The 26,170-nt window shown below is 38.8% G+C and overlaps 1 protein-coding gene across 4 annotated transcripts; it reads left to right on the top strand.

Moving 5' to 3' along the window:
- The first annotated feature begins 1,020 nt into the window (after nucleotides 1-1,020).
- Nucleotides 1,021-20,056, top strand: tra2a (transformer 2 alpha homolog). 4 transcript variants are annotated; one of them, XM_059944933.1, is made up of 9 exons: nucleotides 1,021-1,208; nucleotides 9,400-9,533; nucleotides 11,545-11,713; nucleotides 12,394-12,543; nucleotides 14,994-15,182; nucleotides 15,846-15,961; nucleotides 16,053-16,157; nucleotides 17,120-17,190; nucleotides 19,342-20,056. In XM_059944933.1, the coding sequence occupies exons 1-9, from the start codon at nucleotides 1,173-1,175 to the stop codon at nucleotides 19,350-19,352; spliced, it is 981 nt and encodes a 326-aa protein (XP_059800916.1). In that variant the 5' UTR covers nucleotides 1,021-1,172; the 3' UTR covers nucleotides 19,353-20,056. The 4 variants fall into 4 exon arrangements, with proteins under 4 accessions (XP_059800916.1, XP_059800914.1, XP_059800915.1 ...); XM_059944931.1 differs by having other exon boundaries at nucleotides 16,050-16,157; XM_059944932.1 differs by having other exon boundaries at nucleotides 1,022-1,208; nucleotides 17,117-17,190.
- The last annotated feature ends 6,114 nt before the right edge of the window (nucleotides 20,057-26,170 follow it).

Raw genomic sequence — 26,170 nt, 5'->3', positions numbered from 1 at the left:
ACGATGGACTGGGCTGACTCCACCACTTTTTGTTGAAATTTCCATTCAGGGGCATTGGTGTTTCCATACCAGGCTGTGAAATATTCAATATCATCTCCACTACACATCTATAGCTTTTCAAAGTTTTCGATGTCATGCTAAATGTTCCTAGACTTCTACAAGAGTAGAGGTGCTGCCATCTTCTCTTTGTATTGCACTTATATACTGGGCCCAGGACAGGTCCTCAGGAATAACATCTAGGTTTTTAAAGTTGCTTAGCCTCTCCAAAACCCTTTGACTCTACTCAGCACCTCTGTGCACACATGAATATAAAGAACATGTTACAAATCTTAACATTATAACGTTCTAAGAATAAGATGCATTGCGCCCTAGCAGGAGAAATAGTGATATTTGAGGGTGGTACATTTTCCAGAATTCAGAATGAGAATTAAATCTGTGTCATAGGAGTAAAAAAATACTTCACGTGTGAGAAATATATCCTCCTGAGGATCCACGAGGAAATCTAGGCTGAAGCTTGTAAACAATGACTGACGAACTAGGAAAATGTATTTCATGGAGAATAGCAGGGTTGGTGAAATAGGAATTTCATGAAAACCAACAGGACACAGTCTGTAAAATTTTAATTTTCGATTTCCAGGCCAGCTTGATTGAGGAAAGTGGGGTAGCTCTAAAATTGAGACAGAAAAAAAGAGTGCAGGTGCTAAGGATCTGGAGGAACTCAGCAGGTACGGTAGATGAGAAAGGAAGGAAGACTGAATTCTTTATCACACCACCACGACCGGCAGGCGCCATCGAAAAAGCGCCACGCGCGTCTCTTACGTCATCTCCATGGCATGGAGGAAGAGATGGTTAGCAAAGTTAAAAAAATAAAAATAAATTTTTATACATCAATTCATTGATTCTGTTTTTCTATGTAGTCTTCAGCGAATATTGAATTTACGGGAAAATGGTAAGATTAAGAAAATCCGAAACCGTTGTGCGCGGGCTCCCATGGAGACAGGCGGTTACTCGGTGACGTCACACAGGCGGGCTCGACGGGGAGAGGAGGACGCCACCGCCATATTGAAGGGGATCGCGGTCGAGGAGTCGCAGCGGATCACATCGCCAGCCAACATTATAGATATATCTAGCACATACGCACACACCTATTTTCATAATTCTCACCAGCAACGATGAGCGATATCGACGAGGCAGCCTACGAAGGGAGGGTGAGTGGAGCGAACCGGGGAGGGAATAAACGGAACGAAACCGGGGGTGGGGGTGGGGGGGGGTTTGTGTAACTGTTTCTGAAACAAAATGGAGAAATGGTATTGAGACAGAGTCCGGCTGGGGCTTTGCCTGAATGAGGTCACAGGCCTCGAGGGAGGGGAGACGGTGGCCCAGAGCTCCCTCGACGGTTGGGCGGGCGGGCGGGTAGGAGGAGTGCCTGAGCGGCTGGCCTGGGAACAGGGCCGAGACCGTCCGTGGTAAAAGGTAAGCGGAGAGCGAGCCGCCATCTCTGTCTTTTGTCTACGCCGATCACTCTCCCCATTTTCGCCGGCCTTTTTGATCGTGTCGGCTGCTTTCCCTTCTCCGCCACGCGCGGTTTGATCATCAAACCCGTCCCGAAAGAGCTCGGGCCTTGTGGCGCCCGGTCTCCGAGACCCGTGTCCGTACATTCCCCCGTTGAACTAGTTACTGTTCACGGAAGCAAAGCAGGAAGCACGCGTTTTCTCAGCCTCTCGAAGACCAACTCAAGCACCATCTTTATTTCAAAATTAGCCTCAAAAAGGTTTTGAGAATACTTATTTTTTTTGTGGAGGGAGTGGGTATATTTCCTGCTTATCCTGCTCATAGTTAATACTTATGATTCCATGATGATTAATGTTAACTGACGATAGAAGTAAAAGTATGGACTACTTTCTGGTAGACGGAGCAGGAAATAGGGTACTTAATGTATGAGCTATCAGGGAAGAAAAGTATTACAGCGTAAATACTACTAGCTTTTAATTGTCCTTTGATTATATTTCTTGAAATCTAGTGACGTTTAGTAGCGTAGTAATTTAATGCAAGACATATCAAAATCAAGTTTTATATATAAATTAAGCAACTAGTGCAAAAAAGGGGAAAATCGTGAATTGTTGTGCCATTTCAGCACAGTGGAAATATCTCATGCGTAGTAGTTGTATGGAGCACCATGGTTCTTGTACAGGTGGATGAGAATACCAGTTTAGATGGTTATGTAGGAACTAGATGGGCCAAAAGGGCCTGTTTCTGTGCTGTACTTTTCTATGACTTACAAAGAATCCATATACATTAAAATTTTTAGTGGGTCATCTGTGCTTTTTTTTAAAGTGAGGCTTGCTTGTGGATTTAAATTCTCATTGTTTGTAGTTGCTTCTGTGAAGACAAGGTGTACTTACTATTGACTTTCTACAAGAAAATCAAATTTTGTTTTAATCCAGCATTAGAGCACAAATCTCATTACATCCCATTTGATAGGTTTCCCCTAGGATGGTAACACTGACGTTTATTTCTGCTTGTGTGGATTGCCACTACTTTATAACTACGGGTGGGTTCCAGAGCTGAGGTATTTTATGGTAGTAAGGTTGGAGTCTTCTGGATAGATCTGAGAAAATGATTGAAAGCAGTTGAGTCTTCAAAGAATTTGTTCAGGCATAAACCATATATAACCATATAACATTTACAGCACGGAAACAGGCCATCTCGGCCCTTCTAGTCCGTGCCGAACGCATACTGTCACCTAGTCCAACTGACCTGCACTCAGCCCATAACCCTCCATTCCTTTCCTGTCCATATACCTATCCAATTTTACTTTAAATGACAATACCGAACCTGCCTCTACCACTTATACTGGAAGCTTATTACACACAGCTCATTTACTCTCTGAGTAAAGAAATTCCCCCTCGTGTTACGCCTAAACTTTTGCCCCCAACTCGTGTCCTCTTGTTTGAATCTCCCCTACTCTCAATGGAAAAAGCCGATCCACGTCAACTCTATCTATCCCCCTGATAATTTTAAATACCTCTATCAAGTCCCCCCCCAACCTTCTATGCTCCAAAGAATAGACAGGTGCCCATTGATGTACTACTTGAATGTGAAGCACCACTTTGCATGTATTTTATAGCAGAATTCAGTGGTGAGGGAGGTATACTTCAGTGTTGAAATACATATTTTCAGTTAATGTTAAAACTTCAATTGTAATTAATAGCTCTTGACTACAGTGTGCATCTTTGAGATTACACCTACATTTATGTTGAAAGCATTCTCATTGAGAGAAATAAAATTAATTTGAAATGAAATTAATTGCTGTCTTTGGGATAAATTTGAGAGTGCAAGATTGTTTTCCCATTTCTTCTATGTCCTTCAAAGAGTTTATCTTTTAGTTCTACGGGAACATCTAAGTGTATTTCATTTTCTTATCAACTGATAAAAGTTAAGCAAGAGTCCACTCAGCACATTCTGAATTGTGAATGTAGAATTGGAGCAGTACAGGAATTGTAGGTTGTGTCTAATGCAAAAATTAATTTAATATTTATTCAATATTTCTGATTAATGTTTGATCTGTTAGTGTAATGTGATTAATAAGAAAGCATTGTAATACATGGATTGTTTCCATTTGCCCTTTCGGGTGTAATAGTTTATAGATCAATTTTTAAATAACATTTGCCTTGTTTCTTCACAGAAGCACATTTAAACGTAATTAAGTCAGATAATGATATTAGGGCAGAAGACCAATTTCAGGGGGTGGGGTAAGATTTTGTATTTTCACCGCTTGAGCCCTGGTGGATGAAGGCATGGCCACAACTAATGGAGCCATTTTAAAGTTGGGATGAGTGCAGCTACCCGCATACAGATCTCAGCAGTGAGAGTCATGATTATGGCAGTTTGGAAATGGTACCTTATTGTAGGATAATATTTAATATGATTGTTGAGCAGAACTTGTGATTTAGAACTGCAGAGCTTTTCAAATAATAGGATGTGACAGTTGCAGGCAATGTTAATGTCAACGAGTATCTATGAAGCATTAGGCAGTAAATGGGCTGAGGCAAGCACTGAGCTAGTGTTCAATAGTTTGAATGCTTTGATTTTGGATAATTGCCAGAAAGGGATGATTTCAGTGGCGTCCAAATGAGGATTGTGATAGGAACAGGCGAGTATTATATTTCTCAATTCCTGTTTTCTAGTGCTGGACAAGAAATCTCACAATTTAGGGACAGTAGAAGGTTAAGAAAGTTGAGGATACATCCATCCCTAATAACTGAAATTTGCTCATGAATCAGTGAAATCACCGCTTTTCCTTTGAATCAGATCAGTTAGTTGTCCATATTTTTAGATGCATGGTAGAAGCAGAGAAAAGTTGGCTTGGGATATTCAAGTGAATGTCACCATGTAATTTTCACAACCTTGACTGGGTAGGCCTGTTGTCTCTGCCTGCTCCTGCCCCACTGAACTCATGTTCTCCTACCTCAGTTCTGTTCTATCTCCCTTGGTTCTGTCCCTTCCTCCCTATATCCATGACGTTGCTTGTGCATTCAACCTCACGATTTTTCAATTCCCTGGCTCTGATTAGTTCATTTTCACCATGGATGTTCAGTCCTTATGCACTTCTCTCCCCTATCAAGAAGGTCTCAAACCTCACCGCTTTTTTAAGAAAAGAGTCGTCCTATTTCCCTCCACACCACTCTCTTCTGACAGAATTGGTCCTCACCCTCAACAATTTTTCCTTTGGCTCCTCCCACTTTCTCCAGACTTAAGGGTAGCCATGAGCATCTGCTTGGGCCCCAACTGTCCCTGCCTCTTTGTTCATGTACAACTGTCATGTTCAGAGCCTTTCCCAGTATACTCCCCAACTCTTCTGCTACATTGACAACTACAATGGTGCTGCTTCATGACCCATGCTGAGCTCATCAGTTTAATCAACTCCGTTCCCAGGGTGTAGCTTTCCTTTCCAGACATCAGAGATGTCCTCCTTTAAAGAACGGGGTTTCCCTTCCTTGCATCTTCCCACCCACCTGAGCGGTGATAGAGTTACCAGCCTCTTGAGCTTCCACATATAACGCATCATCCTCTGCAACTTATGACAACTCCAAAGGGATCCTACCACCAAACATATCTTTACCTCCAACTCCCCTCCCCACACACCTTGCTTTCTGCAGAGATCATTTCTCTGTGATTCTCTTGTGTGTTTATCCCTGCAAGTGGCCTAAGTGCTACACTTGCCCATTCATCTCTTCCCTCACTTCCATTCAAGGCACCAAACATTCCTTCCAGCTGAGGCAACTTGTGAATCTGCTGGGGTCATCTGTTGTGTCCAACGCTCACTAGTGGCCTCTTTTACACTGGTGAGACTTGTTGTACATTGGGGGATACTTCATCAAGTGCCTCTGCTCCATCTGGCAAAAGCCAACCATTTTAATTCCAATTCCCATTCCTGTACCGCAGCTGCCTCTTGTGCCAAGATGAGGCCACCCTCCGGATGGAGGAAACACCTTCTCTCTTCCATCTCCAACCTGGTTGCATGAATATTGATTTCTCCTTTCAGAAAACAAATCTCCCCACCTTTTTTATCCCCATTAAGACCTTTTACTTTTCACCTGTCCATTATTTGCCCAAGAGCCCATCCTTCTTTTTCTCTTATAGTCCACTCTTCTCTCCTATCAGATTCTTTCATATCCAGCCTTTACCTTTTGAAGCTACTTGGCTTCACTTAGCACCTTCCAGTTAGCCTCCTTACCCTCACCCCACTTTTTTATTCTGGCTTCTCTCCCTTTTTTCAGTCCCAAGTAAGCATCTCAGCTTGAAATATTGACAGTTTATTCATTTTCATAGAAGCAGCCTGACCTTCTGAGTTTCTCCTTTGTAATCTTAGATTTGTTGATGGTTCTTTTGAATATTGAAATATTCAATATGGGAGAAGGTTCTATTTATCCTTCCAGCTGTTTGAAAATCTTTGAAGGAGTGCAGCTGTGAACTTTTGCTGCACTTACAAAATGGCGGGGATAAATCAATTTCTGTTCAAGTTTTTCTGAAATAATTCCCTGGGTCAGGGGTTTCCAACCTTTTTTAAGCCATGAACCTCTACCATTAACCACAGGGTCTGTGGATCTCAGGTTGGGAGCCCCTGCTCCAGCTGAATAGTATGCCAGAGAGGATCAGTAGCTCCCTTCTAAGGGTACTTAAATCTGGAAAAATTCTTTCAGCATACATGTCCATAATTAAAATATTGGTTGTAAAACAGAATAGGGAGTGCCTGAAACAAGGTGTGATAGTAGTTGGTAAATTCCTTTCTCCCATATGGAGAGGCCATTTCTTCACATTTTAGATCAGCACTGAAGGTCAGCATTGTATTCAGTAATGCATGCAATGGAATAGAAAAGCCCTCTACTTGTATAAGGTTATATCTTTGAAATACTTTTGTTTTCCCCTAGCTTGCAGGACTAATATAACTAGAATCTTTTATGCTGGTGTCATTGCTTAGTCAACAGATACTTGTATTTGAGAAATAATCAAATAGTTACCTATTTCATCATTTGAAACTACTCTCATTGACCAAGTGGGTAACTATTTGGCCATTATTTTGCATTTCACTAAAGGTATGCTGGGAAGGGAAATGCTTTTTCTGTTTTGGTCAGGAACTGGCATATACTAAGGTTCTGAGTAAGGCTTTTACAAAAAGAAGCTTCTAAAAGGTGAGTAATGTTCTCTTGTTTTTAGCTTATGATTTATTTTGAGATTAGTTACAGATGGAAAATTTTATGCTATGTGACAGATTCTGTTAAGACATTTTGTGATTTATTTATCTCCTACATATTGCAGTTACCAAGAGCAAATTCAAATCTCTTATGTGGGAATTTTGGAGCTTCTGGGTTTAAAATGAAATATGAAAAATTTCCATCAATGCCTTGGACATTTTTTAATATGTAAGATAGCTTGATAGACAAATGTAGAGGTAATGAACATGACCAGAGTTTATTTTAAGGCAATTGTAGGTAAAGCACCAAAGTGGCTGGCTAGGCCAATTGTTATATTGGTGTTGAGTGCTTAGCAGAGCATCTTGGAGAACATCAGTAAGGAATGAAAAATTAGCATTAAAAGGCATGTATATCTGTGCTTTTGATCCTTTAATAGTTTAAATAGATATCTTTGAGGTCATTATGAAACCACTGTCCATTTTATGAAAGGCTCTATTAAGACATTTTAGGATTTGTGTCTTAATTCCCAAATCTGTTACAGAATAACCAGAGGTGTGAATAGCTACATAGATTAAAAATGAGTACATCCCTCATCCTCCAGTTCACAGTATCTCATCACTCTTTCAATAGCCTCAAATCACATCACCCTGAATATTTCATTTATTGTTTACTTGTGATTGTATGGTCTGACTTCCTGCTGCCCTTAGCATTAGATTTGTTTGCCTTCAAAGGGGATTGGAAGTAAACAGCAAGCTAATGGATTTTGATTTTTTTATATTTCAAATGTGAGATAAATGATCTAAGTGTTATCAGAATTGAGAGTGAAAATCGTGAATTTCCAACTTATACAAAGCTTACGTCAGGCTATGTTTTGAATACATTAAGTAGCTCTTAATGTAAATGATTTAAAACGGTTCTTATCGATGCCTATATGTGATATTTAGCTGAGATTTAAGTGATTGGTGTCATTTCAGGTTCAAATCAAATGAAGTGAAAGCCTTTTAAAATTTTATTTATAAGAAAGAATGTAGGGGGTTGACAGGCTGCATTGTTATTATTTCTGACAAGTATCAAGGTAGTGTAATAGAAGTTTTTATCCAATATCTAGCTGAACTGTCTACCCAATAGTCCTTAGTACTATTGTATCACTAGCCTTGTAGGTGCAAAGGTTAGCTGGAGAGGAATTCTGTCATGCTGTTGTCAAAGCTTGACATATGAACTGAACTTCATCTTTCAGAGTAGCATTAGCTCACTTTGCCGCATCACATTTAAACATTTTTCTTGATATACTTAGTAATATTTAACAAAGCACATTTAACAATAAAGATATACAGGAGACAAGTATTACCCGTTGTATGATTTATATAAGCAGACTTTGGAAAACATATTTTTCCTGTCTCTATTTCAGATCATTCCAGTTACTATTTCAGAAATTAGTGGCGGGGGAGCTCGAGTTCAACTAATTCATCTTGAGTTGCAAGGCTAGATTAAATTTTCAAACTCTGCATTTATCTAAGGGACAGAAATGTATTGGGATTTAGCATGGACTGAAGTTTGTCTTCCAGTGGTGTAATTATTTAAACAGCTGTTTGGTAAGGGGAATAAATTTGCTTGCTAATTAAGGGTCAAAGAACTGTTGCCATGTTCTTGGGCAATTAAAATATTATAATTTCAAGGCACAAATATTCAGTGTTGATCAGTATTAACTGATGTCCAGAAAATGCTTTGAAATACTTTCTGTCCAAGACAATTTAGATTTTTTGACATAGACCTTTTGCCTATTGATTAAGGAAGAGGGAGAGAGCACCAAACTCGAGGCAGTTTCCTGATTTTAATCCAATACTCCTCATCGTAACAGATTTTAAAAAGTTAAACACACATCAAGGAGTACATATTTATTGAAGAAATTTTATGAAAGGATTTTAAAAAATTAAAAGTAATGGAATTATTACACCTGCTGGAGTTTAGTTAGAAAGATGATAGGCTATAGTACAAATCCAGCAGATTGTAATCCCGTGCTTCATCCTACTGAATGTTCTTTTTTCATTAAGGTTAATATTGAAGAAATGGAAGAGTATTTTCCAAGAATGTGGAAGAATAATCAAGATAACAGAAGGCTAATCACAAGTATTGCAGATCAGAAAAATTTGAGAAATCAGAAAAAAATTGAATGGGAAATGAACAGAAGATTGGTCAGATAGAAGAGCTTGCATTTATAAGGCATTAATGAATTGTTTGAATTGGGAAGAATACACGGAGTATGAAAACTCTGAAAATGAAGAAATGAAGAAAATAGAAAGCAAGAGTGAACTAAAATTAAAAGAATCTGGAAAATTAAGAATCTGGAAAATTAAAAGAATCTGGAAGATTGAATGTGTCCTAGGTTAAGTAAAGTATGGTTTATGTTCACGTGTCTGTATGCTCAAGTTTTAGCATAAAATGCATGATTATTTAAGAAAGTTTCATAGAATGTTGGTGATTAGGTATATTTGTAGGGAATGTGTATTCTTTAGGAATGTGCAATACTTACTATGGGTTGAAGTCTTCTGTGCTTTATCAGGGGCCAAAATGACAGTAGTGAAGGATACCTTTTTGCCCCTCTGCTACTACCTGCGACAATAACTGAATTATAACTGTTCGCTATGAGGTTTAAAAGTTTCATAATAATTGTTGTACAATAAATAACTTTGTTCTGTCATACCAGGACTCCCGCTCACCATCAAAATCTCCAAGTGGAAGTGCTGGTCGTGCAAAATCTGAAAGTCGCTCTGCATCTCGCAGTCCATCGAGAGCCTCAAAGCGTTCAGAATCTCGCTCGCGATCAAGATCTAAATCTAGGTATGTATTTAGCAGGTGTAAGTGATTGATACATGTCCTTTAAAGTGCTTGAGTGCACATATGAAGAGTGCTGTAAGTATTGCTGATTGTTGTGTGTATGCTAATAACGAGTATTACAGTGAATCTTGGTTAATTGGGACATGGAAGCCAGTACATTTTGGCCCAATTAAGCAGCTGTCCCAATTAGTCAGTTTCATGGAAATAGTCAAAAAGGCTGAGTAATAAATTATGTATTTAAATGAAATACAGAACAAATTAGAACACTACCAATACTACTACGATACTATAAAACTGGATAGTTTCTAATGGTTATTGATGGAGGAGTTCGTCCAGTAAACTCTGCCATCTTGACTAAATGAACAAAATCAACACAGACATTGTGTAGATAATGGACTGTATTCATACAGTGCTTTTGCCAATTGCATCCTCCAAATCTTCACTTTCATTGTAACATTTAAGATGATTGTAGTTGTAAAATTATCAAACTCTAAAATTCTTTGTAGTTCTTAAAGTGAAGTAGTGAAATAGTATCATTTTCACTCTTGAGCCATTTCTGGCATCTCCAAGCCTCAATTCTTGTAACTGCAGTGAACAAAACAATTGCTGGAATTTGGAAATTAAAATCAAGTGTAGAATGCATGTGAGGCACAACACAAACTGGAAAGGTTGGTTATCTGAAATTATTGAATTGGATGTTGAGCTGAAGCTTGCCTAAATGTAAGGACGCATAACAGTCCAAGTTCCAGGTTAGTGAGTTGAGAAATGAGTGACTGGCAAATGGAAGCATTAGGTCACCTTTGCAGACTAAACTGGGTGTTCTACAAAGCGGGTTGCTAAATCTGCATTCAGTTCTTGGACCAATGGAAATGAATTGTTGCTTCGCTTGCTATAGTTTTGATTTTGATGCATGGATCACACAATTGAGGGAAATGTCATGAATAGCACATACCATGGAGCTGAAGAAGTTACTGAAAATAGGTGAGATATAGTCAACAGTTGAGTGTCTTAAGGGTTTGTGATAGTTACTGATTCCAAAGATATCCCCTGAGATGGAGATTAAAGGAATAATGTTTTTGATGCAAGTTATTTTATGAAGCAGAGTAGAAAATAAAGAAACATGGATAGTATTCAGCAAACATTTGTTCTGAAATTTATCACTGTACTTTATTTTATCTTACTGTGGTAGAAACTAGATGATGCATTTTCAAATATCTGTTCTTGTCATGCATTGTTGGGAAGAGTCATCTAAACCATGAGGTTGGGAAGATTTTTCTATTTCAGTGTTTACAGAAACAGGGTAGGTGGCTTGGCTTCCATATCGTGTTTCTCTTTAATTTTATTTTAACTAGAAAATGTAATAAACTAAATTTTCGTACAAGTTAGCTGAGGGAATGTTCTCCTCTGAACAATGGGTGGGTGGCTAGACTACTGCAAGCTTGCCCTGTTAGGTACTTTTAGGTGGTAATTGCTGCAACGTTGCCTGATCAGTGCATTAATTAGGTGAACTTTCAATGTCTTAATTACTTTAGTTATTTATGTTAAAGGCACAGCTCACGATTATACTTTACTGAAAAATGTGCATTATTGATTTGCAGATACTTGGCCTACACTAACTTGAAAAGTTCCATTGCAATAGAATAGAATGCAGAAGTTAATCCACGAGTGCCTATTATCATTTACAAATACAAATACTTTATTGTCACCAAGCAATTGATACTAGAGTGTACAATCATCACAGTGATAGTTGCTTCTGCACTTCGCGCTCCCTGAAGTACAAATCGAAGTAAATATAATAAAAATTTAAATTATAATCATAATTTAAATCATTTTGGGCCAGTGGTGAATACCTCCATGTGTTCACTGGAATTTCTTGCTAGAATTTGTTATTGGTGCATTTATTGACTGACGATGAAAGTTAAAAGTTGTTGCTTTTAATTATTTAAATATGTTTGTCTTTTAAAAGATCAGCTGATGTGTGAACATAATAGAAATGTATTTGTCTTTTTACCAGATCACACTCGCGGAGACATTCACACCGCAGGTATTCACGCTCCCGATCACGATCCCATTCACACCGAAGGCGGTCCCGCAGCAGATCTTACACGCCTGAGTATCGGTCACGGAGAAGGAGCCGCAGTCATTCACCAATGTCTAGCCGAAGGCGCCATGCAGGAAGTAGAGTAGGTTATTGTACTGCAGTACAAGCAATCGCATTGAGAAGGGGTGATTGATGCATTCCCTCAGCAGTGCATTGGTTTTATGTGGCTGACTTTTTCTTTTTCAGGGGAATGAAAGAATACCTGGCAATAACTGACCCCCCCCCCCCCCCCCACACCTCATTCAGATGCTTTAATGAAGCAAATACTTTTTTGAATACTGGTGTGATCAGCTGAAGTGTGCTTTTTTTTCCTTGAGCAGTGGTTTCAGTTTGGAACTCTATGCTAGCTCTTGTGACTTTAGTGATGATTCACACAAGTGAGTGGCCATTTGAGCAAGAAATTGTGTGTATTTGTAGAATTTAAATTGAGATAATTTTGTTAGGATGTATGAAGTTCTGAGACTTCAGCATTAATGCTGTGAAATCTAGTCCTGAAAAGTGAGTTATTAATGCTTTTTTTTCTTGTGCTGGGATTTTTGGGAAATTTTTGGACTACTGGCTTGGCTACTGTTGACATTGTCTTCACAACCCTCTGGTTTTAGATTTTTTTTTCATGAGCTGTTTGAGAATCTGATTCTCCCGCCACTGTTGTGAAGAGTTTTGTCAGTCTTGTCTGAGTTGATGGGCAGTATGCCACCTGATAGTGGAGCACTCCACCTTTATGGGAGGGGGAAAACTCATCCCGTCCATCTTGTCCTACAGACGGGCCATGTGTCGGCGAAACACGGAGGAGCATTGATAGTAGATGTGGAGAAGTCCGCTGCCAGGACTGCCCCGTCATCCCAGATGAAGGATGATTCCTGGAGGCGAGCAGCATATGGGAAGAAAGAAGGCAAACTCGGTTCTCAAAACGTAAATTAAAAACTTACTTTCAAACAAATTGATTGTTTCCAGATATCTAATGGGTGTGTTGTGCATTCAGTCTCTTTATAACAACATGTTTGATTGAATAAGGTTAATCATGGGAGCATAATTTTGGCTTGAAGATCTCAGCCAGAGGTCAAGAATGAGTTTATGGGGTGCAGAGTGACATGGTGTTAAGCCTTTTAAAAATAACTGGCGTTTAAGTCAGTATATAACCAATCATGGCTGTGAACCAAAGCAGGAGAACTCTCTCATCTGTATACAATATTACTACTGCAGTTCACCATATCATTTTGTTTCCTTCAACCACCTATGAATAATTTTTTTTCCTGACTAATTAAATGCCAGCGAAGCTGCCTTGCATTCTGCTTACATTCATTTACCCAGTACAATCACTATCCCACTATCCAGTGTAAATTGAGTTTGCACTTCACATCCACCCATGTTCTCACATCTTCTGCTTTACCCCCAAGTATTGTATAGTTAAGTGATTTGTGGTGTTTTATAGGAAGTAAACTGGAGCTAGTTATAAAGTGGACAGTGAACATTGAACAATAATACAGGGGAATGTTATTGTCTGCTGATTTGAACTGAAAGAATATCAACATGAACTGAGGTCATGTGGATTGCTGATTGTTACAGGATTAACCATTAAGCAACAACACGGAGAAAATCTGTTCAGTTATTTGGCATCCATGTTAATGTTAAAAATCTCAATTGAAGTTGTAGACATTTTGTGATAGCACTTTTACTGATGTCATAATACTAAAATATTTGATGTGATGTACAGCTGCCTGCCCAGTATTTGGTGTGCTGCATCTAGAGATGTTACAAAACCTGGGGGCTTGACATGGTTTGGAACTACAGAAGAAACTTCGGAGATTTTTAATTTGTAATACTGGTTCCAGATCAGTTGTGTGGATGTGTAAAACGAAGTCCAGTTTAATCTTTGGATGGTTCATTGTATATGTACATTGAGTAGAAGGATGATTTCTTTATTGAAGGAGCACATGGAAGGTCTTGAATGTCCGATGTTTTGGTAATGTGAATGCTAATGGTTTACTGTGTGCCTCTGCATGTAAGTGTATCTAATGTGTTTGGTTCCTGGTCAAAACTGCAGAGGTGGTTGAATTTTTTTCAATAAAAAAATCTTTAAATTTAAAATGCAGGTACTGATTATCTAATTATCTACATTGTAAGGTTATGTTGTAATAAGAAAAATCTTCATGGTGTATTGAATCAGGCCTGATAATTGGTGGCTACTAGGAAACTTAGAACACAATCAAATCCTTTGAACTAGACAATTTAGTGAGGGAAGTGAGTTATCAGAATATAAACCTAGTGCATATCTCAAGTTTAGTCTTCCTTCAATGCACTGGCAGCAGTGAGGTTCCTGTCATTAAAGGAGAAATGGTGGTAAGCAGTCTTGTGTTTGTACTTTGATTAGATGGTTTTGATGCATTTTGAGGCTGAGGTACTGCTTAGTTTCATTACGTCCTGGCTGTCTGTATTGCAGATTGAAATCCTATAGGTTATTGTCTTCTGATGTACAAAATGATAGTTGCACATCAGGAGACACTAGCCAATTGTGTGGAGCCTTGTCTCAGGGGTGTAGACTGATGTTATGGAGGCCTGCTGCTCTTCATTCTGGTGTGCAGTTGCTGCCTTTATCTCTATGCTAATTTATTTTTGTGATTCCTTGGCATTTGAAAGCCAGTAGTTAATAATACACAGGTGTAATTATGTTACTGTTTTTCACTTGTTTTTAGATTTTAAATGTATTCTTCAAATACACTGGTCTGATAAGATAATTACAAATACTAGAACACTGGACATTATCCAATCCTGCTTATCCAATTCTCTGTAGTGGCTTAGCTTTTATAAAGTGGTTCTAATTAAAGATCAGAAATAATTTTTAAGATTGTTTTGATACATCTGAGTGGCTTTCTAGGCCATTCTAAAGAGCAGTTGCTTTCAGACTTCGTTATGTAGGTCTAACCAGGTAAGCACTGCAGGTTCTCACTAAATCTTCATTGCTGCATTAGTTCCAGTCATAATCAATACTGCAACTATTACTAGATGAACCTGTAAACTCAACTCAATTAATTTTTTTGACATGGAGTTGATAGACTTTGACTTCAATAAACCAGAGACAGAAGACCACCTTTCTTTGAAATTGGAGATTGAGGGGGGAAAAAAAGTGGACGGTTTCTTGCAGTATCCTTGAAGGGCTAAAGTGAGGTTGTGTGATGCCACAAACACTCTTGGAAAATGGAGGCTGCAGTTTGTACTGTACCTTTTACTACAAGCCGAAACTGACTTAAGTTTGGTCTTGTGACCTTGTTACAGACCTACTGAGTACTTTCATCCTTGGGGAATTGACTTCAAAGATAGTTCCTGTGGTGTAGTTTTACATATTTCTAATATTAATTTTCCAGGCTAATCCAGACCCAAACACCTGCCTCGGTGTTTTTGGGCTCAGTTTGTACACAACTGAGCGGGATCTTCGTGAAGTGTTTTCTCGCTATGGGCCTTTGGCAGGTGTCAATGTCGTCTATGATCAGCGGACTGGTCGTTCAAGAGGATTTGCCTTTGTTTATTTTGAAAGGCTCGAGGATGCTAAAGAGGTAATCAGGGTGTTAATAGTTACTTATATTGTCACACTTTTAAGAAAGTTGATAATAAAGTGTTGTGAATTCTGTACAATTACATCTGAATCAACTGTTTTATTGATCATCATTCAAAATATAATAGCTTTCCCTTGATCATTGATTAGTAATACCGGAATATACCCTGCAGCACAAAGGGGGACAAAAGCACTGCTGCCTTTTGAGGCAGTTAGATGTGGCCCTACCAGCGATACTTTTCAGCAGCTTCAGTAAAGCATCCCTCCCACTCCGGGCATTCTCTCTTCTCCCTCTCATCAGGCAGGAGGTACAAAAGCTTGAAAGTGTGTACAACCAGGCTCAAGCACAGCTTTTGTCCCACTTGAACAGACCTCCTTTACATTAAAGATGAATTCTATGGTAATCTGTCTCCATGATATTAGCACCTTAATATCCACCTGCACTGCACTTACTCTGTTACACTGTATTGTGCATTCTATTATTGCTTTTCCCTTGTTCTACCTTGTACTGATGTTTTGAAATTGTATGGGTGACATGCAAACCTTTCGAAAATATTTTCCACTGCATTTTCATACATGTCATATTCTAATTCAAGTATTCATTGCAATGCTGAGAAGGTTTTATCACTGGGACTTGTAATTTTGTTTTCTGTTAACTCTGCAGGCAATGGAACGTGCTAATGGGATGGAATTGGATGGTAGGCGGATTCGTGTAGATTATTCTATTACAAAGAGGCCCCACACTCCTACTCCTGGAATCTATATGGGAAGGCCAACTCAGTAAGGAAGAAGACTTTAATGATTTTAAAATTCTTGTGTTCCATTGTGGATTTTTTGTAATTAAGAGTTTTCTGATTCCCATTATTAGCAGCAGTGGAGGTGGTGGTGGTGGAGGGCGTCGCCGGGATTCTTACTATGATCGAGGCTATGATAAATATGATCGATATGATGATCGGGATTATGATTATCGATACAGGTAAAGTATTTTATAATTTAATATTTTATCAAATCCATCCTTCCCTTGCCGTATTTATCTCAGTTATTTTTTTAAAAAATATTTTCCCCAGTTCTGGTAAAGGATTTGACGTGAAATGCTAGTTTACTTTCTGCAAATACTGTTGTGTTAGGGCACCCTTACTTCAGCTTGTTTTTCCACCTCGAGTCAACTTTTCTTGTGCATCCTGTCAAAAGTACAAACTTCTCATTCAGCTTATTATTTTGTTGCCATCAAATACAATTTGTTAATAACTTGTCTTATAACTTATTGTTTCTGAGGTTAATGTGTTAATTTAGCAATTGTATATTTTTTAAATTCCATGGAGTCTCCTACAGCTGGGCTATGGGTAGGTAATCACGCTAGATGTCAATAGGAGTTTTTTGTAGTTTTTTGGGTGCTCTGGTTTCCTCTCTTGTTCCAAAGACCTACAGGTTAGTAATTGGTTGCAAAGGTGTTACTGGGTGGGCAGGTTCATTGGGCCAGAAGGGTCTGTTACTTACGAAATAAAAGGAGTTGAATGCTAAGTTTACTTAAACATCTTTTCCTTTTTAATTTGCTGTTGAAGGACATGGGGTTCTCTAATAAACCAGCATTGCTTAAAGGAAACCACTGTATTGGATATTTTTATAATCCAGGCATCTAGATTGTAAAAGTTTGTGTAAAATCAATTGGGGTATTTCTCTACTTTCTTCACACCACCTTAAAATCGTCATGACTGTCCCGGAGATGACTAATCAACTGGTCATACAGTGAATACTCACCTTTTGCTTGGGCATTGATAATAATGAAGTTATTTTACTCAAAGTTGCAATGCTCATTATTTAATTCACTTCTTTAATGAGAATTTTCACATAACCATGTAAGAATTCAGCATACAAGTATAATGGGTATCTACCAACATTAAAATCTTATGGTAGTTCAACCTTATTTCATTACAGTAGACGACGATCTCCATCACCTTACTATAGCAGAGGATACCGATCACGCTCAAGGTCTCGTTCTTATTCACCTCGTAAGTACTACAATTGAATTAACTTGTCTAATATGTGCCTACGCAAATTGAATTAAAAAGCTGGGCATGATAAATTTTAGTAAATCATATTGTTATTAATTAATGTCACAATTATACCCCATTTTCTGGTTCTCTGTCTAGGAAGTTCTGTTGTATTTGTTGCAATTGGACAGTCTGTTATTATGAAATTGCTCCTCAATGCACGTATCCTCGTGAAGAGAATCTTGCATTAAGATTAGCTTTCATTGTTCTGAGCTCCATATATTTATCCCAATTTCACTGTTCTGATAGAAGGAATGAACCCAGAAAACCTTCTCAAACAAACTCCAATCTAAATATATTCCTCATGGGATAAAAGTTGTATTAGTGCCCTTCAACGTCCTGTACTGTTTCAGAGATTCTTTTTCTGCAGACATACTTAGCAAATCTATAGTACAGTTAACTGAACTGTAAACACTGGGAACTGTTAACTGTAAGGGGGAAAGAACTGCAAATCCAGATATAAATAAATAGCAATAAATAATGAGCATAATATGAGTCCTTAAATGAGTGTAGCTCTTCCCTTTAAAGAGCCTTATGGTTGAGAGGTATAACTGTTCTTGAACCTGGTGGTGCAAGTCCTGAGGCACCTGTACCTTCTACCCAATGGAAGCAACAAGGAAAGGGCCTGGCCTGGCTGGTGAAGATCTCTGATTGATGCAACATTTCATGTAGATGTGGTCAATGGTTGGGAGAGTTTTACCATGATTTACTGGGCTGAATCCACTATCTTTTGCAGGATTTTCTGCTCAAATGCATTAGTGTTTCCATACCAGGACATAATTCAGTCAGCACACTTTCTATAGAAGTTAGCCAGGATTTTCAATGACATGCCGAACCTATGCAGAATCTTAAGTAGAGGCGCTGTCGTGCTTTCTTCGCAATAATAATTATATGATGGGTCCAGGACAGGTCCTCTGAGATGGTGCCACCCAGGAATTTACAGTTACTGACTCTCTCCACCTCTGATCTTCTGATGATTGCTGGTTCATGGACCTCTGGTTTCCTCTGCTGAAGTCTACAATCAGTTCTTTGGAGTTATTGACATTGAATGAGAGGTGGTGGTTACACCACTCAGCCAAGTTTTCAGTCTCCCTCTTGTATGCTGATTCTCTGCAGGCTGCAAGAATTTGTCTCATTTGTATTCTCTCTTCAACTTCAAATGCCTGTATGCTAATGTACAAACCCCATTTCCAGAAAAGTTGGGATATTTTCCAAAATGCAGTAAAAACAAAAATCTGTGGTATGTCAATTCACGTGAACCTTTATTTAACTGACAAAAGTACAAAGAAAAGATTTTCAATAGTTTTACTAACCAACTTAATTGTATTTTGTAAATATACACAAAGTTAGAATTCGATGGCTGCAACAAAAGTTGGGACAGAGGCACGTTTACCATTGTGTTACATCACCTTTCCTTTTAATAACACTTTTTTTGGATCTGAGGATACTAATTGTGGTAGATTTGCAATTCGAAATTTTGTCCATTCTTGCTTGATACAAGACTTCAGCTGCTCAACAGTCCATGGTCTCCGTTAGTTCCAGATCCTTGTACCTGCTTCTATTTTACTCACTCCATTTAATCTAAAGGTTCTAGATTGTAGCTTGTAGGTAATTTTTTCATTTGCAGATGCATAATAATGTCGAAAGCTTACACTCCAGCTCACCAGATTTGAGCAAAATACCTTTGTGTATTTGAAGGTTTATGATCCCCAGGAGATTTCACATATAACAGGCACAATGCATCACCTCACGACTGATCACTTCCTTTAATTGGTAATTAATACTTTATGTGCTGTTTGTAATTATATTTACTGCAGTTAATCAAGGTACCAGTTTTAAAACTGATTTTATCCTACAGTATAGTTTAGAACTAACCCTTCCATGATCAGGGTGGGATTGAAAAAGCTGACCTTCCTGTGATATCAGTCTTGGCTTGTTGCTAGTACCTTAAAATGTCCTTTTCTAACCTAGGGTCTCTTGTCTTGAGAGTGTGAGAATTAACAAATTTCATATTCAGTACCCTGCAAAACTTGTGCATTCTATGCTACAATAACTATTAACCATGTTGTATATTTGTAAGGTTCATTGTTGTATAAATTTGTTTTGCAGGTCGTTACTGATCAGACTCTACTGCTTGCTGGACAACTGTCTAAAAGATTTTTAATCTACGTGTTACAGCAACTTTTTTTTGAGGGTGGGGTGGGGTTAAGATTTTGGTAGTTGTGCATGATAGTTTCTGTGGCTATATAACTACTTTGGAAAGCCATTCTAAAAGCTACTTGCTGGAACTGATTTATGTAAGTTCATAACTTGATGTAAAGACTCTGGCTGGAATTTAATGGTTGGTAATCTTTTCATTACCAGCTGCAGGTTGTTTTTTGAACATGCAAATGCCAATATTCAGTAGTTTTGTCATGTTGTTTGACTTTGTCATTCAATTGTGTTTACTGTTTAAAGCTGTCCTAAGTTCTGTTTTTTTATAATCCTTTCAAAGATCAGTATATACATTTTACAAAATAACTTGAAAATGTACAAAACAGTGGATTGTTAGAATGTCGTTTTTGGAAGATACTTTGATTCAAGTTTGGAGCCTACTGATCTGACTGGGTAATAGTGGAATATTGCATTTCTGCCCTGGATTGAAAGTATGATGTGAGAATTGTCTTCACAGTTGTAAAGGATTATATGAATTAAATTGTTTTTTAGTTAATGGTGTCTATGTTTTGACCTGCAATATAGTCCCTGCATTGACCAACTGCTATAATGTACAACACTTTACTGAATATTAAAAATGCCTCCTGAATGGGAGGTAGGAAGGATCATTTATTTGTTTTTGGATAGTCTGATTTTTAACTATTTGATACAGGGGAACCTTTCTAGAAATAGTTAGACTCCAGACACCGTATACATGATGGTGCTATCTATCTTCCATAGATACCCTAAAACTGCAGGAAACATACAGTTGTGATGGTAGGGGATTTTAATTTTCCACGTATTGATTGGGACATCCATACTGTTAAGGTCGAGAGAGGTTAGAGTTAGTAAAATGTGTTCAAGAAAGTTTTCTAAATCAATATATAGAGGTACCGATTAGAGGGGATGCAATATTAGATATTCTATTAGGAAACAAGTTAGGATAGGTGACTGAAGTGTGTGTAAGGGAACACTTTGGTTCCAGTGATCATAACACCATTAGTTTCAACTTGATCATGGATAAAGATAGATCTGGTCCTCGGGTTGAGGTTCTAAACTGGAAAAAGGCCAAATTTGAAGAAATGAGAAAGGATCTAAAAAGCATGGATTGGGACAGGTTGTTCCCTGGCAAGAATGTCATTGGTAAGTGGAAGGCCTTCAAAGGAGAAATTTTGAGAGTGCAGAGTTTGTATGTTCCTGTCAGGATTAAAGGCAAAGTGAATAAGAATAAGGAACCTTGGTTCTCAAGGGATATTGGAACTCTGATGAAGAAGAGAGAGATGTTTGACATGTATAGGAAACGGAGCAAATAAGGTACTTGAGTATAAAAAGTGCAAAAAAAATACTTCAAGAAATCAGGAGGGCTAAAAGAAGATATGAGATAGCTTTAGCAGTCAAGGTGAAGGATAATCCAAAGAGCTTCTACAGGTATATTAAGAGCAAAAGGATAGTAAGAGATAAAATAAGCCCTCTTGAAGTTCAGAGTGGTTGGCTATGTATGGAAAACAAAAGAAATGGGGGAGATCAAAAAAATTTTTTTGCGTCTGTATTTACTAAGGAAACTGGAATGGAGTCTATGGAAACAAGGCAAACAAGTAAGGAGCTCATGGAACTTATACAGATTAAAGTGGAGGAGATGCTTGCTGTCTTGAGGCAAATCAGAGTAGATAAATCCCCAGGACCTGACAGGGTATTCCCTCGGACCTTGAGGGAGACTAATATTGAAATTGCAGGAGCCCTGGCAAATATATTTAAACGGTCGGTATCTACAGGTGAAGTGCCGGAGGATTGGAAGATAGCTCATGTTGTTCCATTGTTTAAAAAAGGCTCTAAAAGTAATCCAGGAAATTATAGGCCAGTAAGTTTGACGTTGGTAGTAGGTAAATTATTGGAAGGAGTACTAAGAAATAGGATCTACAAGTATTTAGATAGACAGGGATTTATTAGGGAATGTCAATACGGCTTTGTGTGTGGTAGGTCATGTTTAACAAATCTATTAGTTTTTCAAGTAGGTTACCCAGGAGGATGAAGGGAAGGCAGTGAATGTTGTCTACATCGACTTCAGTAAGGCCTTTGACAAGGTCCCACATGGGAGATTAGTTAAAAAGATTCAGTCGCTAGGTATACATTGTGAGGTAGTAAATGGATTAGACATTGGCTCAATGGGAGAAGTCAGAGAGTGGTTGTGGAGGATTGCTTCTCTGAGTGGAGGCCTGTGACTAGTGGTGTGCCACAGGGATCAGTGCTCGGTCCATTGTTATTTGTCATCTATATCAATGATTTGGATGATAATGTGGTAAATTGGATCAGCAAATCTGCTGATGATAAAAAGATTGGAGGTGTAGTGGACAGTGAGGAAGGTTTTCAAAGCTTGCAGAGGGATCTGGACCAGCTGGAAAAATGGGCTGAAAAATGGCACATGGAGTTTATTACAGACAAGTGTGAGATATTGCACTTTGGAAGGACAAACCAAGATAGAACATACAAGGCAAATGGTAGGGCACTGAGGAGTGCAGTAGAACAGAGGAATCTGGGGATACAGATAGAAAATTCCCTAAAAGTGGTGTCACAAGTGGATAGGGTCGTAAAGAGAGCTTTTGGTACATTGGCCTTTATAAATCAAAGTATTGTGTGCAATTTTGGTCATAATTACAGAAAGGATTTTAATAAGGTTGAAAGAGTGCAGAGAAGGTTTACAAGGATGTTGCCGAGACTTAAGAAACTGTTACCGAGAAAGGTTGAATAGGTTAGGACTTTATTCCTTGGAGTGTAAAAGAATGAGAGGAGACTTATAAAATTATGATGGGTATAGAGAGAATGCAAGCAGGCTTTTTCCAGAGGCTAGGAAAGAGAAAAACCACATGGGTGAAGGGGGAAAAGTTTAAAGGGAACATTGGAGGGCTTCTTCACATAGAGTGGTGGGAGTGTGGAACGAACTGCCAGATGAAGTGAATGCGGGCTCACTTGTGACATTTAAGAAAAACTTGGACAGGTAGATGGATAAGAGGGGTTTGGAGGGATATGGCCCAGGTGCAGGTCAGTGGGTCTAGGCAGAAAGATGGTTCAGCACAGCCAAGAAATTATGATGGGTATAGAGAGAATGCAAGCAGGCTTTTTCCAGAGGCTAGGAAAGAGAAAAACCACATGGGTGAAGGGGGAAAAGTTTAAAGGGAACATTGGAGGGCTTCTTCACATAGAGTGGTGGGAGTGTGGAACGAACTGCCAGATGAAGTGAATGCGGGCTCACTTGTGACATTTAAGAAAAACTTGGACAGGTAGATGGATAAGAGGGGTTTGGAGGGATATGGCCCAGGTGCAGGTCAGTGGGTCTAGGCAGAAAGATGGTTCAGCACAGCCAAGAAGGGCCAAAAGGCCTGTTTCTGTGCTGTAATGTTCTATGAAGCAGTCTGGGGAAATGCATCTAATAGTACAATTTCCATTGTTTAGAAATGGTACATATTGAGGCCACATTGTCCATTGTTTCCATGTGGAAAGTGCTGATGACAGGACACTGAACACTGGACTTTTAACCTCTGTCTCACCAACTCAATTACGGGGGGTCACTGACCCTCAAACCTCTTGCCTGCACCAAATTCCTATCCTGGAACCCACCAGCAACTCGCTACCAGTCTTGTTTCTCCTTTTGAAAATGTGCTGTATGGAGCTACTCCGCAAGTACCTGTTACGTTGCTGAGCAAATCTCATCCATGCTAGAAAATGTTTCTCTTAAGCCATGTGCTTCATCATTACTGCTAAGTTTGTTATTTACACCACTAATTGCACCTCTTCAAAACAATTCCTGTTTAAATGTAGTTTACCATTAACAAATCTGTGCTGACTTTTGAAACAGAACAGTAGGCTCTTTGCAGACCTTTTAACCTACTCTTAAGTTCATTTTTACTCTCTCTGCCATCACCATTGGGTAGTGCATTTCATGCATCTATGATTCTGTGTGTGTATGTATGTATATGTGTATATAAATACACACACAATCCTGTCCCTCCATGCCTCTTGAACACCTTTCAAGTCACCTCCTCCTCTTCTATCTAAGGCATACGGTCTAAACCAAGGAGCATCTGTCACTTTTTAAATAAAGGAATGGTATTTACAGTTCTCTACTTTCCTGTGCCAGCCCTGAATCAATATGCCTTTGAAAGACTGCTGTCAGTATCTCTGAGACATGCCTCCATTTCTTGTGATGTACCCCCAACTTTTGCTCTTAATTTGTATGATAGCTCTGCTCTCCTTCATGAAGTACCTCTTCCCTTGTACAGATGCAAGATATTTAGTACCAAACAGTGTTTCAATGTACAGGTTCATATTTTTATCCTGTCACATTTAGCTATTTATACATCTAGAACACCTTTGGATTCTCATTGATACTGGTAACTGGCCACCTTTGTGATTAATTGTTCATTAGATTTTTTTTGGTCTTTGGCATGTATTCCTCATTGTTGGAACATTCTTACCAATCGAAGTTTGTTTTATGTGCTTTGAATAACTGCTTCTATTACAAGTGACTTTATAAAAATAACATTCCAGCTCTAAAGAATTTGGAAGGTAACAAAACTGGCCATTTTATTAGAGCAGTGTAATCCAGTGTGGTTTTCTGCTCCCGGCCCATCCATTTAAAGGGTTAACGTGTGTTCGGAGATGCTCTTCTGCGCACCGTTGTAATGTGGTTATTTGAGTTAGTCACCTTCCTGTTGGCTTAAACCAGTCTGGCCATTCTTCTCTGACCTCTCGTTAACAAAGCATCCTCACTCACAGAGCTGCCTATCACTGGATTTTTTTTGCCCTCTTGTCATTGAAATTTATATTGACCATTGTCCTTGTGTTGCAATACTCATCTAGTTTTAACACAACGTGCCATTTTTGAATGGATCTCATCTCATTTCAAAACTGGAATTTTGACAAATGCTTTGGTAAAATCCAATACACTTGACTGGATCCCTGAAATTTTAGTCCACTTGGGAATTACTTCTTTAGCTACACCTTACAAGATAAATCCTTTACGTCATTTACAAAGAGCTTTGAGAATTCAAAGAGGTAGCCAAGAGAGATTCTTCCTATTTAAATCTCCATCACAATCAGGTTTAATATCACTGACATCATCATCATGTTCTGTGTCGTATGATGTGGGTGACCATGGTCTTCCAACTACTAACCATGATTGTTGGCAAATTTTTCAACAGTCATTTGCCATTCCTACCTTCATGACAGTGTTCTCAAGACAGGTGACTCCAACCATGATCGAGTGTTGGTGAGCAGAGTGATCTTGGGATTTAAAGTTCATAGCTCCTTGAAAGAGGCTTCAGGTCCAAAAGGTGGTTAAGAAGGCTTATGGAATGCTTACTTTTATTAATTAAGACATTGAGTTCAAAAGTCAAGAGGTTATGTTGCAACTTTATAAAACTGGTTGAGCCACACCTGGAGCATTACCTACAATTCTTATTGCCCCACTATAGGTAGGATGTTGAAGCTTTGGAGAGGGTGCAGAAGGTTTACTAGGATCCTGTCTGGTTTAGAGGGTATGTGCTATCTTGTGAAGCTGGATAAATGTGAGTTGTTTTCTCTAGACTGCCTGAGACTGAAGAGAGATCTGACAGATTTATAAGATTCAGAGGCATAGACCGGGAGCATCTGTTTCCCAGGGTTAAAATGTCTAATACCAGAGGACATGCATGGAAGAAAGGGGTATTTTTTTTACTCAGAGTGGTGGATGCCTAGACTGTGCTGCCTGTTATGGTTGCAGAAGTAAAAGCATAAGAGGTTTTTAAGAAACAACAACACACACAAAATGCTGATGGAACGCAGCAGGCCAGGCAGCATCTATAAGAAGCACTGTTGACGTTTTGGGCCGAGACCCTTCGTCAGGTTTTTAAGAGGTGTTTGGATAGGCACATGGATATGAGGAAGATGGATATGGATGTTGTATAGGTAGGAGAGGCTAGGAGGGATTAACACATTTGATTTGCTTTTTAGCTGATTCGGCACATTATGGACTTAATAATCCGTTGCTGTACTGTTCTGTTCCATGTGCTAATACTTTTCAGAGATTGTATGCCTGACATCAGTGATCACATGAGCATGATTCAGGGACTAAGCAGGTGCCACATCTTGCCAAGGCTGAGCTGCAGGCTAATGGAGCGAAGGAGCGCCTTACACATTTAGTAGAGATGTATCTCCACCCTGCTGTTCCATTACTGACATATATCATGAAATTTGATGTTATGCAGCAGCAGTATATTGCAATGCACAATAAAAATAAATTACAATAAAAAAATATTTTATAAAAATTAGTGTAAAAAAAGTGAAATTTAAAAGTATATTGAGGTACTGTACATGGTTTCATTGTCAGTTCAGGTATCTGATGATGGAGGGGTGAATCTGCTCCTGAAACACTGATTCTGTATCTTCAGGCTCCTGTACCTGTTTCATGATGGACGCCACCTTTTGAAGATGTCTTTGATGCTGGGGAGGCAAGTGCCCATGATGGAGCTGGCTGAGTTACAGCTTTCTGCAGATTGGTTCTTAGACAAATATCTCAGTGTAAATACCCAGCCAGGCAATAACATGATGTTTGCTTGACTTTTATAAATCCCCCAAAGTAGTAGTATACATTTGTAAGTCCTTCTGAAAACATTGACTTGGATGGTTTGCCTCCCCTGGTGGCTGCCTGATCCTTATGGAGCTCAAGGTAAAGGAACCCTGAGGAGGCAGTGATCATGGTAAAATATAATTC

Source organism: Hypanus sabinus, chromosome 20 (assembly GCF_030144855.1).
Source record: "Hypanus sabinus isolate sHypSab1 chromosome 20, sHypSab1.hap1, whole genome shotgun sequence".
Lineage (NCBI taxonomy): Eukaryota > Metazoa > Chordata > Chondrichthyes > Myliobatiformes > Dasyatidae > Hypanus > Hypanus sabinus.
The sequence above is the reverse complement of the archived record's forward strand: the minus strand, read 5'-3'. Positions and strand labels throughout refer to the sequence as shown.

What these genes read in the sequence shown, in the direction of transcription:
- tra2a (XM_059944930.1), top strand. Translation starts at nt 1,173, where the DNA reads ATGAGCGATATCGACGAGGCAGCCTACGAAGGGAGG. An exon ending in AGGCAGCCTACGAAGGGAGG is followed by an intron (nt 1,209 to 9,399) that starts GTGAGTGGAGCG and finishes CTGTCATACCAG; the next exon opens with GACTCCCGCTCACCATCAAA. An exon ending in GGCGCCATGCAGGAAGTAGA is followed by an intron (nt 11,714 to 12,393) that starts GTAGGTTATTGT and finishes CTTGTCCTACAG; the next exon opens with ACGGGCCATGTGTCGGCGAA.